General features: G+C 37.0%; 1 protein-coding gene across 2 annotated transcripts in view; it reads left to right on the top strand.

Moving 5' to 3' along the window:
• The window catches only part of HYDIN (HYDIN axonemal central pair apparatus protein), a 348,607-nt gene that overhangs the window by 109,492 nt on the left and 223,885 nt on the right, over nt 1-15,230 (top strand). For both annotated transcript variants that reach the window (XM_068527442.1, XM_068527441.1), the window contains exons 12-13: nt 5,868-5,935; nt 12,969-13,204. In XM_068527442.1, coding sequence (XP_068383543.1) covers nt 5,868-5,935; nt 12,969-13,204 — 304 coding nt within the window. The remainder of the gene's footprint in view (nt 1-5,867; nt 5,936-12,968; nt 13,205-15,230) is intronic.

Raw genomic sequence — 15,230 nt, 5'->3', positions numbered from 1 at the left:
ACATACAAAATATGATCCAACTTTTTGCTGTCTACAAGAGACGCACTTTAGATCTGAAAGTATGAATAGGTTCAAACTTTTTTAAACGGATGGAAAAAGATACCCTGCAAACACTAACCAAAAGAAAGCTGGAGTGGCTATACCAATATCTAAATAAACTTTAGAACAAAAATTGTTACAAAGACAAAGAAGAACATTTTACAATAATAGTCAGTCCATCAAGAAGATACAACAATTATAAACATCGATGCACTTAACAGCAGATCCCCAAAATACATGAAGCAAAAGCTTACAGAACTGAAGAGAGAAATAGGTAATTGAACAGTAGTAGTTGGAGATGTCACTACCCTACTTTCAACAGTGGATAGAACAACTAGGCAGAACATCATAAAGGAAATAGAAGAGCTGAACAATACCATAAACCAACTGGACCTAACAGATACCTGTAGAACCCAACAAGTGCACTTGGAACATTTTCCAGAATACACCATGTGTTAAGCCATAAAACAAGTCTCAATAAATTTTAAATAATTTGAATCATAGAGAGTGTGTTCTTCAACTAGAAAGAAATGAATGGAAAATCAAAAATAGAAGGAAATCTGGAGAATTTACAAATATGTGGAAAGTAAAAAACACCCCTAAATTACCAATAGGTTAAAGAAGAAATTACAACAGAAATTTTAAAATACTTTGAGATAAATGAAAACAAGACACAATATACCAAAACTTATGAGATGTGGTAAAAGTAGCGCTTAGAGGGAAACTGATAGCTGTAAGTGCCTGTATTTAAAAAGAAGAAAGATTTCAAATCAATAACCTAAATTGCTACCTTAAGAAACTTGAAAAAGAAGAGCTAACTAAATCCAAAGCAAGCACAAGGAAGGAAGTAATAAAGATTAGAGTGGAAATTAATGAAATAAAGAAAAACAATAGAGAAAATTAATAAAACTGAAAGTTGTTTCTGCTCAACATTGTACTTGGAGGTTCTATCCAAGGCAATTAGGCAAGAAAAAGAAATAAAAGGCATTCAGGTTGGAAAGGAAGAAGTAAAACTATCTCTCTTTGCAGATGACATGATATTATATATAGAATATCCTAAGGAATCTACCAAAAAACTATAGAGCTAACGAATGAGTTCAGAACAATTGCAGGATATAGAATCAATGTACAAAAATCAATTGTATTTCTAGACCGTAGCAATGAAAATTCAAAAATGAGATTAAGAAAATTCCATTTACAATAGTTTCAAAAAAGATGATAAAGTTGGGCATAAATTTAACAAAAAAAAAGTGTAAGACTTGTACATTGAAAACTACAGAACATCATTGAAAAGAATTTAAAAGAAGACCTAAATAAGTGAAAAGACATCTGTTTTCATGGATTGGAAGACTCAATATTAACCTAAGATGGCAGTATTTCCCAAAATGATGTATAGATTCAACATGATTCTGTCAAAATTTCAGCTGCCCTTTCTGCGGTAATTGACGAGCTGATACTAAACTTTATATGGAAATGCAAGAATCCCAGAATAGCCAAAACAATTAAAAAAAATAAGAACAAATTTGGAGGACTTACACTTCCCAGTTCAAAACTTACTATAGTTTTGATACAGTTATCAAGAATGTGTTGTACTGGCATAAAGATAGACATATAGATCAATGGCATAGAATTGAGAGTCCAAAAATAAATTCACACAGTTATGGTCAATTTATTTTAATCAAGAGTATCAAGACAATTCAATGGGAAAAAGGATAGTTTTTTCAACCGATGCTGCTGGAACAACTGGATATCCACATGCAAAAGGATAAAGTTGGACCCCCCCCAAACCTCAGACCACATACAAAATTAACATAATATGGGCCAAAGACCCAAATGTAACAACTAAAACTATACAACTGTTTAAATAAAACATAAGTGCAAATATGCATGACCTTGGATTAGGCAAAGGTTTCTTAAAGATGACACCTAAGTATAAGCAATCAAAGAAAAAATAAATAAATTAGACTTCATCAAAATTTAAAAATTTTGTGCCTTAAGGGACACTATTAAGAAAGTGAAAAAACAAACCACAATATGGGAGAAAGTATTTGTAAATCACATATCTGAAAAGGGACTTATATCTAAGATATATAGAGAACATTTACACTCAGTAATAAAAAGACAACCAATCAAAAATTGGACAAACCATCTGAGCCGACATTTCTCTAAAGAAGATATACAAATGATTAATAACATATGAAAAGACTCTCAACATCATTAATCATCAGGGAGATGCAAATTGAAACCATAATGAGATACAACTTTACACCCACGTGGATGGCTATAATTTTAAAAATGGAAAACAACAAGTGTTGGAGAGAATGTAGAGAAATCAGAACCTTCATACACTGATGGTGGGAATGTAAAATATATAGCCGCTTTGGAAAACAGTCTGACAGGTTTTCTCAAGTAAACGTTACTTGAGTACTTGAGTACGTTACGTTGAGTTACCATATGACCCAGCAATTCCATTCCTAGATACATACCCAAGAAAAATGAAAATATAAATCCATACAAAAACTTGTACATGAATGTTTATTACAGCATTATTCATAGTAGCCAAAAGGTGGAAATAATCCAAGTGTCTACCAACTGATGAATGAATAAACAAAATGTGGTCTATCCACACAATGGAATGTTATTAAGACCATAAAAAGGAATGAAAAAAGAAAGAAAGGATGTACATGCTACAGCATGGTACAGTGAATGAACCTTGAAAACGCTATGACAAGTGAAAGAAGCCAGTCACAAAAGACCATATATTGTATGATTCCATTTATGTGAAATGTCCAGAGAGAGAAAATCTGTATATGGATAGGAAGTAGATTAGTGGTTACTTAGGGCCAGGGGTGGAGGTGGGAGATGGAGATAGAGGGTGATAGTTAAAGGGTATGGGGTTTCTTTTTGAGGTGACGGGAATGTTCTAAAGTTAACCCAGGTGGTGGTTGCACATATATGTGAATACTATACAAAAACCATTGACTTATACACTTTAAATGGGTGAATTGTATAGCATGTGAATTATATTTCAGTGAGGCTGTTATTTTTTTTAATTTCCAGGAGCCTATAATTCATTCATTTCATGGGTGAATTTTTTAAACCTCTGATCTGTTCTCCTAAAGATCCCAAACTAGTAATGCGTGTCACTAGCAATGTCTGAATAGGTTAGGGTCTGCTTGGTTTTTCCACTGTGAATAATAGGGTTTAGGAATCTCCTAGGAACTTGCAAGTAAACTTGGACTAGTTAATACTCCAGGTGCTCTGTGGAGGTTAAGTCTCTTGTTTTATCCTCTGCACCTTACCATTCACACCACTCCCATGCCACTTTCTTATTTTCGATGTTCATTCCTTGTTTCTTTCAAAGGAAAGGAAAGTCTGACTGTGGAAAGAATGCTTATGTTCATCCTAAAACTAATCACAGATTGCTAAGAGAAATATTCTTGTCTAAATTGCATTTGTCCAAAGTGTTCTAGCACTTCAAACCACAAACAATAATTTTGAAAACTTGGCAAATATCTAGTGTCATAAATAAATGTCTAATGATAAAGGGTGAAATACATGTATAATTTATTATTTATTTCCAGCTCCACGCAGTAATACTGATTTTACTTATGACTTTGCCAGGAACTCTTTCTTGGGCCTTATGGTCCAAGAAGTCTCTATAAAGTTAATATTGTGGATTCTGTAATTTTGTTTCTTATTCTTTTATCTTTGGGTAATCTTCTTTCCTTAGTACCACATAATTTTGGCTAATATGCCTTGAAAGATCAGAACAGTTGCTGTTTCTATTGATTTCTCCAGCTGCATGACACAGTATTTTAAGTGGTTGGATAAACAGCACTGTAAAGTTAATGTGATTTTTTAAATTACCCATGAACAGTTTTGTTCCCTCCTATTTTTACATATGTGACTTTATACAGTTTAACTGTAGCATATTTTGCATTCAACCCGTTTCACATAACATCATAATTCAGTCACTCTCTTAGTCTTTAAAATTCTAATTTTAACAGACCATTGCATTGATGGAGGATACCATCTTGGCAGAGACTGCCCTAATGTCCAGAATCCCTGTTTGAATGAATGTGACAATATCTAAGTCCAGTTGGTATTCAGCTGCAGTTCCCCTAGTTACCTGTGCCTTTGAACAAATGTGATTTAACTCTGGTTTTTTTCTACTACACTGATTAAATGACTGCTTTGTGCAGTTTTGTGATCTTTCTTATTTCTTTAGGCTTTTGTGCATTTCAGACACTTTTGATCTATTTGTTTCTTTGGCCCCCCCAAAACTTCTTTTACAAATCAAGTATCTAATCTGTAGGCTCCTTTGACTTATCTCAGCTGGATCCTAATTCCTTGCTAAGTACCAGCTGCTCCTTTTGAAACCACTTTGGATCATTAGCATGAAATAGAATAGATGGTCCTGGGAAAGGCTTTTAGAATTGAAACTTACTGCATTGAGTCTTTGTTGTCATCTCTCCTCCCAGGCTTTCAACAGCCGGAGACTCATGCTTAGTGGGGTTTCTGGTATTTGTGTCTATAACTTTTAAAAGCTTGGCACATAGATGGGGAATTATTTCAGTTCTTACCTTTGGTCTAGAGATTTTAGGGACATGGACCATGGAGAAAGACAAGAATAAACAAATATCTGATATATTGGTTTTCTATTGCTGCTGTAATAAATTACCACAAACATAGTAGCTTAAAACAATACAGATTTATTATTTTACAGTTCTGTAGATCTAAAGTCCAACACAGGTCTTACTGCGCTAAAATCAAGGTGTTGGCCAGGGCTGTGTTTCTTTCTGGAAGCTCTAGGGGAGAATTCATCTCCTAACCTTGTTCAGCTTTTTGAAGCTGCCCACGGTCCTTGGCTCATGTTCTGCCTCCTCTATCTTCAAAGCCAGCAAAGGCTGGTTGAGTCCTTCTCACATTGCCTCACTCCTACCTCCTCTCTGCCCCTGTGTTCTAATTTTAAAGACCTTTGTGATTACATTGAGCCCACCTGGATAATTCAGGCTAATCCCCTTATCTTAAGATCAGTTAATTAGCAAACTTAATTCCTTCTGCCACCTTAATTACCCTTTGCCATGTAACCTAATATATTCACAGATTGTGGGGATTAGCACATAGACATCTTTGGGGACCATTATGCTATCTACCACACCTGAAGTCAGTTAGAAACTGTAGAATCTCTCTATTATTTATTTTAAGCTAGAGTGTCACTCCAAGATCATGAGTCTTGTATGAGAGGGAAACAGAACAACAACAGTTAAAGAGTCCTTAAAGGCCACCTGTTCCAGTCTTCTCTTTCGTACGTTAGGAAAAGAAACTGAGGCCTACAGAGGTAAAGTGATTGGCCAAGATTACAGCTAGTTGGTGGTAGGAACTGGATTAAAACAGTTTTATAAAGGTGTGGGCCAAGGAATACTGGTATCATTGATAGTCTTTGATGTCTATTATATGATTAAACCTATAATTTTTTTCTTGCCTGAGTTAATAAATTTTCATGATATGTGTCTCATCCACATTAACATTTTGTGCCATTAGTTCAGTGATGTGTCTGCTCTGCCTCATCATTGATAGCAATATGGTGGTAAGTTAACCATAGCATCGTTTGCTAAAACCCAAAGGTTTGAGAGTGGAAAAGGAATTCTGAGAACCATTGGGCTAGACCATCATCTCACAGTTTCCTTAAGTCCAAGATGATGCTGTAATTGATTTAATGCTAAATTATGGTTTTCAGTACTTACCTCTACCCACTTCTTGATTGTTACCTTGAATTCACTGGATTCTGTTTCCACTCCCTTAACTTGTATTCCTACTTCCAGAGGCTGTGTCATTGGACCTACCTTCCATTTTAATGTTCCTGCTCTGCATTTTGGTGATGTTTCCTTTGGTGAGTACTTTTCCATTTTAAATTAGAAATTGAGAAGAATTACTTTTCCCTCCACATGGAAGGAGGAAAGTTTACAAAGAGCTTCTCCTACCATTTTGTGTGGGTAATAGCTAAGAGGGTCTAGAATTGTTCTTCCTCTGCAGAATTTTGGTGCTGTTTCCTAGTTTATAGGTGAATGTTATAGCCATGTCTCCTGGATACTAGTAGTTGTCAGGCCATGGCTGTCCCCCCTCTTCCTGCAGTGGAACAACAGAAAGCTTTATGCTTTATTCCACTGTCTTAACATTCTGAACATTCTGTTTATATGCAGATTCTGATTTGCCACTTTGGCTACACAGCAACCTTTCCACAGAGATGCTCTCAGGTTTAAAGTGAGCTCGGTAGTGGTTTAATTCAGGTGTTTTATCACTCCAAATTGAAGACTCTTCTATATGTTTGTATAGTCTTTTTACTCAATTGCTTCCCTGAGTCATTTTCTCCCATCTAAACTTCCCCAATAATAAAAATGATAACAACAGTGGCAGCAAAATTACCCATTAATTGCTTTCTTGTAGTCCAATTACTGCTAAGTAATTACATGTGGTACTACATTTAAACGTTTTAGCAATCCTAGGAGAAGGCACTCTTTAAGGTCCCCATTTTAGAGATGGATGAACTGAGCATTGGAACAGTTAAATACCTCCCAAAGGTCACACAGCAGTGGCAGAATTAGTATTTCAATTGAGATCTATCTAAATCATATACTGTCAACTTGGGTGTTGAGAGTTGCCCCTAGAGAGGCAAAAATTGGCTCTTGGGTATTGAAACAACTAAGATATAACAATGGTTTGTGTTCCTTCAAAGCTCCACCCTGCCCAACAGAATCTTATTCCTTAGTATTTAATTTCTCTTGTTAGGTAGAAATTGTCTAATTTAAATCATATTTAATTAACTGATTTGACTTGATATAAAATTAATTTATTACAGTGGTTCTTTTTAGGAGGTGATAACTTTAAAAAATTGAGAAACCCTAGTCTAAATCTTTATTCCATAATTCTTTCCATTTTGCTCTATTGTTTCCCATTTTGACTTTCAGTTCTCTTGCTTCATTTCAAGTAGGCCTGTCTAACTTGAGGAAAAATAGTTCTTTAGAAAAAGCTGATTCATAATGCCTTTATCAGTTGCTTTAACATTTGGGTGTTATAAAAGTTTCTAAAATTCAGAATATATTTATTTATACAATGCCCCCACCCTGATCTACGTTATATTGGGTAAGGCACATACCATAGGAAAATCTATATAAATGAAGTTGAATGTCTGTTCATATAGAATGTGAAAATGGCTGGAGAGATGTTACAGATTTGTAGGGCATATTTGAATGATAGACTCTTTTGAAGGAAAATGAAAGTGACCTACAACTTAAGGGTAACTGTGACTGATGCACAATAAGAGGGGAGTTTGTGTACCCAAAGACCTACGCAGTGTACTCCAAACACTTCAAACTGAGTCCATGGAGAACTCTGAGCAACTGGTGCCCACAGCAGCATACCCTTCCACAGGCATTTAAACACAAAGTCCAGTCCAAGTACATTTGGAAGATGTGCCCTATGTCGTATGCCCTGGAGGGAAAAAACAAGTCAAAGTAAGCACCTCAAATCAGTTACTCCAAGAAATCTCCACTGACTTATTGTCCAGAATGTGCCCTATTGCTCAGCTCTGACATGTTAATGTAAATACTGTGCCAATGATAAGCCAATTATTGAACCCCATGAATATCTGAAATGCTTTTATCTAGAATCCAAACATTTTAAAACATCAAAGCCCCTAATAGTACATTTGCATGGAATATGGCAAATGTATATCCCCAAGATGCCACTGATTTACTCAAAATGCTGTATTTGATATTGGCAAGCTCTGGGTCACACAATGGGTAAAACCATGTATGCATGCTCCAAGGCTAGGTAGGTTTTTCCAGTAACAGTCTTCCATTTGGTCCTCTCTTATCCCTAAGGATACAGGAAAAGCCATCACTGGGTAATTTATTCATAGTTTCCTTTCACTATAGAGATAATAGTCAACAGCTGTTCCTCATAGTTGGTCCAGCTAGAAGTTTTGGTAACTAGCTTAGGTGAAAATTAGAAATAGTTTATTTTCCTTTTGTATAATATCTTACTGAACCATTTGATGATACAGCAGCTAGACTCTTATGATATAAGAGGCTAGAAGACACTACAGAGCCATGACCCAAGATTTCCCAAGTCTGAGATATGAGAACTTACCCTCCTAATTCCACCTTCAAAACCCAAGTTGCCTTTTCTTTTAGTTTGGATATGGATTCCTTAATCTTCTCTGCATTGTGACAGGAAATGTTAATAAAAACATACCCTTTTTCTTGCCAATAGGAAATCTAAGGTTTTCAAAACACCTGGTTCAGTAAATTCAAGCTCCTTTGCTGTGCTTCTGGATTCTTCACTGTAATGGCCAAAGTTAGGGGCAGTTTTGTAATAATCTTTCAAAATTGTCTTATGGTATATTTTCAAATTCCAGAGTTGGAACTAGAGTCCTCATGACTCCAACACAAAGCATCACTTATTTCTCCAGGTAGATTGGCCTCCTATCACAAAGAAACACGGTTCTTAGGAGAGTTATTTATTTGAAACTATACTCTAAGAAGTGTATATAGTTAGTTCCAGATTCAAAAGAGAAATCAACTGTTACAGGAGTCAGCCAGAAATTGGAGGACTTTTTTAGTTATTTCAGGATGACAGATATATTGTGTGGAGTTAAACGAGGTCTTCAGAGACTGTTGTAGAGCTGGGGAGTACATTAAGCTAACTAAAGTTGGTAGTATTGTCCCCATATTGGCAAGAAGGCCCATTCCTGAAGAGCCATCTGTTACAGGCTAGTGTTGGAGACATGGCATTTACTTGCTTAGAGATGAAGATTTGGATTTGGCATCAGGGTCTGTGGGGATCGATGATGTTAGGATATTATAAATACCATAAAGTAGGTGAGAGGTAATAGTACTGTTGGTTGGTATCTAAAATATTTAAAGTATGGCTGTGAAGGTTTTGATTGGTTGTTGGATGACCTGTCTAATAATTAATTAGTTTGACTGAAGTTACAGTATCATGAGAGAGTTAAATTACAGAATTTGGGTGGTGATTGTCCCTGAAGGAACACTGAGGCTTTGATAACTCCTCAGATTGGTCAAAGAATAAAACGGACCAAGTCATAACTGGTATTATGCCAGGTGATAGACCAAAAGGGGCAGGATAAGTATCTGCAAAGTCACTATTTTTCAGGAGGCACAAGAATTTGCTGAATGAGAATAAGGAATTTGGAAGGCTCCAGGCTTTCAGTGAACTTGACCATTGGATAATTTGGACAGAGAAGTTAGGGTTTGAGGTTGGAGTTGTTGGGATAAATAAATATAAGCATCAAAAAATATACATGATAGTTGTCTCTTCCATGGCCAGGTATGAACTAGCAGTATTTTACTCAAGGGGTAGTATTTAAATTGACTTTAGGAGAGTGTAAAGTGGAGAGTCAGGGCCAAAGCTTAATTGTCATGATCATAGAAAGTTCTTAGAAAGGTCGGCAGAAGACATTATAGTAGGCATGGGCAAAGCCTAGACCCGAATAAGTTATCATTAACAATAAGGGAGACACAATAGGGGATATCAGAGTTGTTATGACTTTATGAAAGTAAATAGAGAATAATATGGCAGAATGATAAAGAAGGAAAGTATACAAGGGAAAGTATGAGAATCAATAATGCCCGGTATGTAGCAAAATCTTGTTCCATCACTCTTGGGCAGAGTCTTTCAATTTCACGTAGAGTCTGCTTGTTCTGAGGAGCTTGGAATAGCAATCTGTTGCTGAAGGTCATCAATTTCTGGAAGTTTTGGGTTTTTTTTAAGCAAACTTCCATTTAAGATCTCCAGCAAGAGTTGTTTTCGTCTTCAGCCAGTAATTCAGTTTCTTTGGGCGTCTTTTTACCCAAAGGCTCACCTCTTAATTAACTGCAGGGTCAGTTGTTAGAAGGCTCTAAAGAAGACTATTGATATATTTTTTTGATTTTTGAGGTTGAAAGAGGGAGAGTTTCTGAGGGTGAGTTTTTTGGGAAGATTTCTTGAACTTATAGATGAGCTGGTTCTTGACAATGTGTAGTTATGCCTGCATTAAGCAAGCTTGATTCAGATTGATAAAAGACTTGTAATCCCATGGGTCTTCTAGTTATTATTTCCTAGGGTGAATAGTCTGAGTTCTAGAGGGAGCTAACCTGGTCTGATAGACATTAGAACCAAAAGTAAAACTCTTCACCAAAGAACTCCAGGAGCCTCAGAGAACTTGGCCAGTTTAAGATCAAAAATACTATTTTTGTGTTCTACATTTCCCAAGGATTGTAATTGTGAATTTTTTTATCACATGGTTAACACACTGTAAGATTCTTTATAACTCTTCTATGTAAGGCTGATATTCCCTAGGTGGGAAAGTTATAGAGTACAATGTCTTAGTCACATTTATGGCAGTGGCCTTTCTGTATAGGAAGGCTCAAATCCATCTCAAGAATTTACAGACAATTACAACAACATATTTTAACTGTATAATTTTGGCACAGCCCATCTGTATTTGAAAGGTTCTTTGGAGTATGATTTAGACCCACAGCTCACTGCACAGTTTTCCTGGAATATGATAGCAGAATGTAAGGCAGGAGCCAGCCACATCCCCAGTTACAGAGGAGAAATTTTCCTATCAACTCTTATTCAGAAATTATCTCATCTCTTTTATGATGGGACCTGTGGTGTAAGATTTTTGTCAAAGACCAGCTCATACTTTGGGGCACGTCATCGTTGGTGTGCCAGAGACCATTGACACGAACAGAGGATCCCAATTTTAGGTAATGTTTGTTTTCTAAGTCTGAATTTTTTATGTTCAGAATGGATTCTGCAAATTGTGCTTATTGATCTCCCATATTGTGAATTATTTCTGTAGACAGCTACAAAAGTACCATCTGTTTTGCACAATGCTCTGCTAACACATTTCCCTTTGCTTTGTGGAGATTTTTATTTTACTAGAAAAATTAGGAATCCATTGTCTAAAATAGCCCGTGAATCCCAAAAAGTCTTATCAATTGTAATTTAATTTTTGGTCTTGGGTATTGCTGAATCAGTTTAACACTCATCTTAGCTAGGGTCCATTCTTAGAGAGATAATGTTCCAAATAATGTACCACCTTTTGTCAGAAATGAAATTTTTCCTTTGCAGCCTTGTGATCTCTTGCCCCTAGTTTCCTTTAGTTTCTTCTTAGGGGCTTTCTACATCAGGTGACAATACACATATTGAATGAGAGTCAATGAGACTATCATCTTTTAAATCATTATTTAAGTACCAGGAGAGGTATGAAGGTGTCTCTTTGAATCTTTGAGGCATTCTGGCCAAGCATGTTGTTAATTATTCCAAGAAAAGGCACATACGTGTTGTTTTTGTTTTTTTTTTTTATGTACTAGGTGCTAAAGAAGGGAGTATAGAGGTCTACACTGTAAATTACTTGCATTCAGTTGGACTACAGATAGGGTAGTAATTCAGATTTGGTGCAACCAGAAACCTAGGAATAACATTTGTGTTAATGAGCCTTCAGGCTTTAATAAAATAATATCCCTTTTCTTCAGGCTCCTGGATAAGCAATATGGGATATTACAAGTAGTTGTACAAGGAATTGTTCTAGCTAGGAGGTTGTAGTTGGCTTTATTCTCAGAAAAACACTTCAGGGAAGTAGTCTGGGCAATGGTTTGGAAAGACCTGTCTGAATCTTTATAGGATCCACTTCCATAACACACCCTATGTTTGAACAGTATTTATCCCATAAATGGTCAGGTAAAACAAGAGCCATTGTTGGGAAAGTTCAGAAAAGTCAAATGTAACAGTTACATGATTGTGAAACTGACTTTCTAGAAATACCTCTGGAATTTCCAAGAATAATCTTTCAAGAGCCCTTAATCAGACAATTCTTTTTCCATAAAAGATCTCTTCCAAGTAGATTGGCAGGTGCAGAATCACAAAGGAGACATGAATGTGTTTCTTCCAACAGTCCTAATGTGTAGACAAAAGCTCAGACATGGGGTGAAGTAGATCGGTTCAAAATATCCCCAGCAGTACTGCAGTAATAACTCCAGGAGACCAATTGTATTTTATCGCAGTAGTGTTCAATGTAGAAAGAGAAGTGTTTACATCCAGTAGAAATATGCATATTTGTTCTCTTACGAGTGTAGATCATTCTTGTTCTGAAAATGGTAGCAGATACATTGGCCACCTAGGGAATCCAAAATCAGAGTTCAGTTTATTGTTTACCAGGCAAGTAGGATCCACATCTCTAGGAAAGGAACATGAGTCTCCCTGAACTGAATGTAGGAGGGCTAGAAATAACATTAAAAAGCAGCTTTGTCTAAGGGAGGCGAAAGCCGATGTATTAGTCTCTGGCTGGCTCAAAAGTAGATCGTAAAGTCTCTCTCAGGAGAGGCTATTATTCTATTTTGTGTCATCGACCCTGAGAACATGAGCCTCAGACGAGTCTAGGATGAATTATATAATGTCTTGGCAGGCTCTGGGTCACACAGCGGGCAAAACTGTAGAGGCTTCTCCTTTCACACACTGGCAAATAAGAAGAGCAAATATAACTCTGTTCTTTGGGAAAAAAATCTGTATGTCTGTGTGAAAATTAATTGCACAATGTGCTTCTAGAATATTACTCAGCAAACTGATTATAGAGACTGCCTCTAGAGAGGGGTCTGGATGATGGTGGAGGGATTTGTTTCATGTCTATTGTTGTTACATAGTAAATGCATAGTAAGTATTCACTGAATGAATGAATGAGTGAAATGCATTTATTGATTGTGCAACTGAAAACAATACTGGGGAGAGTTGGAATTAAGCAAGTAGTGTTTAAGTGCATAGACAATTCATTTAAGAGGTTTGGCAGTGCAAGGGGAGGTTGAAGTTAAAGGGAAGCTCTTGTGGGGCTTTTATTTCTCACCTTACATTTTGTTTTCCAGGGTTTCCTCATACCTTGATATGTTCCCTCAATAATACCTCCTTGGTCCCCATGACCTTCAAACTGCGTGTGCCTGGGGATGGTGTTGGCCATAAAAGCATTTCAAGTTGTGAGCAGTATTCAGACAACAAAAAATCATATTGGAACAAGGATGAAGTACCCGTAATGAGACCAAAGGAATTCACCATCACCCCCGACTGTGGCACCATTCGCTCCCAAGGATTTGCTGCTATCAGGGTAAAGTGCACAGCCTTCCAGCACATGTGGCCAAGCAGCTGAACTGTCATGTAGTTATTGGGACCACATCTAGAGTTTGCTTTATATGCCCAGTGTCAATGGGAGGGAGTGCCTCTAATTCACATAGAAAAGTGGGTCTGTTTCCATAAGGAAATAAACTACTGAAGCAAAAGAAACCAGATCAAATATATTGGGCAAAAGCGCTGACACTGCTCCAGTGGGTTTCCATCTATCTAAATGCATTGCCTTTACCAGAACAGTGGATTCTAGCAACTTCTGCTGAAAACACTGCTCTAAACAGATAGTACGCCTATCAGTACTAACATAAAAATATTTAATAACTTGTTGATAATTAGGTCCTGCGTTAGACTCACATTATTTATACCACGAAGTATCCAGATTTATGCCACAGATGATAACCAGTTTATTCGTATTTTGAATCTGAATCTGGGCTTCATGGCGAATGTGGATGTGTGGTATTCCTAACAGTGCTTTATATTAAGGTCCACAGTGTGATGCTCTGCTTATGGCCTCACGGTGCCACCAGCAGAATTATTTCACATCTAACTGAGAAAGATTTTAGCTGTCTTCCCTCACTTACTTTTGCTTCTCCGAACAGTTAGGTCTAGCAATACTGAAGGCTGCTAAATTTAAATGATTTGATCTTTTCTGGAAAAGGAAAAACATAAGACTTCATAGCTAAGGTTATAGTTTTCTCTTTAGTCATTACCTTTGAATATTTAATTCAGCTATGGTTTTATCCCCCAGATTTGCTTTTAATGCTTCATAATATCTCACCATGAATCTACTCATCCTAAATCTATTCTGGGAGTTTTCAGCTCTTCTCAGGGCTTCTCCACGGATCCAGTGAGGTTTGATATCACACATCGTTGTAGTTTCCCAGTGTTGCTCTCTCAGTCTGTTTGGGCTGCTACTACAAAATACCAGAGACTGGGTAGCTTATAAACATCAGAAATTTATTCTTTACAATCTGGAAGCTGGAAGTCCGAGGTCAGGGTGCCAGCACGGTAGGGTTCTGGTGAAGGCCCTTTTTCATGTGGCAGACTGCCGACGTCTCCTTGTATCCTCACGTGACGAAGGGGCAAGGGAGCTCTCTGGGGCCTATTTTATAAAGGCAGTCATCCTGCTCACGAGGGCTCCACCCTCATGACCTCATCACCTCCCAAAGGCCTCACCTCCTAATATCATCACATTGGGAGTTAAGATTTCAGCATGTGAATTTGGGGCCGGAGGTGGGGACACAATCATTCAGATCAGAGCAGTTGCTAACTGTGACTTGCTCAAGAAGAAGTGCAGCTGCAATGAGTTAATTTATTTTTTACTTAATAATGCTTAGCTTACATGTTACCTACCATTTCCCCCCTTTTTTGGGGCTTCTCCCAGATTAGTACAGGAAGATTTTAGAAGACAGAGCATCTATCTAGGAGCCTTCTGCCAGAACCACTTGTTCTAACCATAGCTCAGAGACATAAACAAGGGTTAGCGTCACTCCAGGAATCTGTGCACTGGGGCAGCTGCTTGTCTCCAAATCTGACAAGTTTTCCTTCCAAATCGATGACCCCCTCTTTGCTTTATTTTTCCTTTGTATTTTGAAAAGCTTTCTCCAAGCCTCAGTTTTCCCTCCTGATCTGCACTTTAACCACGTCTGTGTGGACTTAAATTTGCATCCAACAATTCCCTTTCCAACCAAAAAAATTTTAATTAGTACCTGATGCATAATTTATAGATAGAACAGCTGTAACCTACGCCAGAAGCTGTTTTCTGCACTTACAAGTATCTCTTCCAGTACAAATCATTTTAAGACAATTAAAAATTGCAACAAGCCTTCAAAAGCCTAAATGTCAAGTTTCACAACAGTAAATAAAAACATAGGGTAAAATATACTGGCCAGATACTGTCCTTGGATTAACCTTTCTTTGGAGCTTCTTATTTTCTTCTCTAATAATGAATATGGGAGGTGGGGAGGAACGACAAGATTTTGGTTAAAAAAAAAAAAAAAGGCTAT

This window comes from Eschrichtius robustus, chromosome 19, assembly GCF_028021215.1.
Source record: "Eschrichtius robustus isolate mEscRob2 chromosome 19, mEscRob2.pri, whole genome shotgun sequence".
NCBI classification, from domain to species: Eukaryota; Metazoa; Chordata; class Mammalia; order Artiodactyla; family Eschrichtiidae; genus Eschrichtius; species Eschrichtius robustus.
This window is presented reverse-complemented; position numbering and strand designations above follow the sequence as displayed.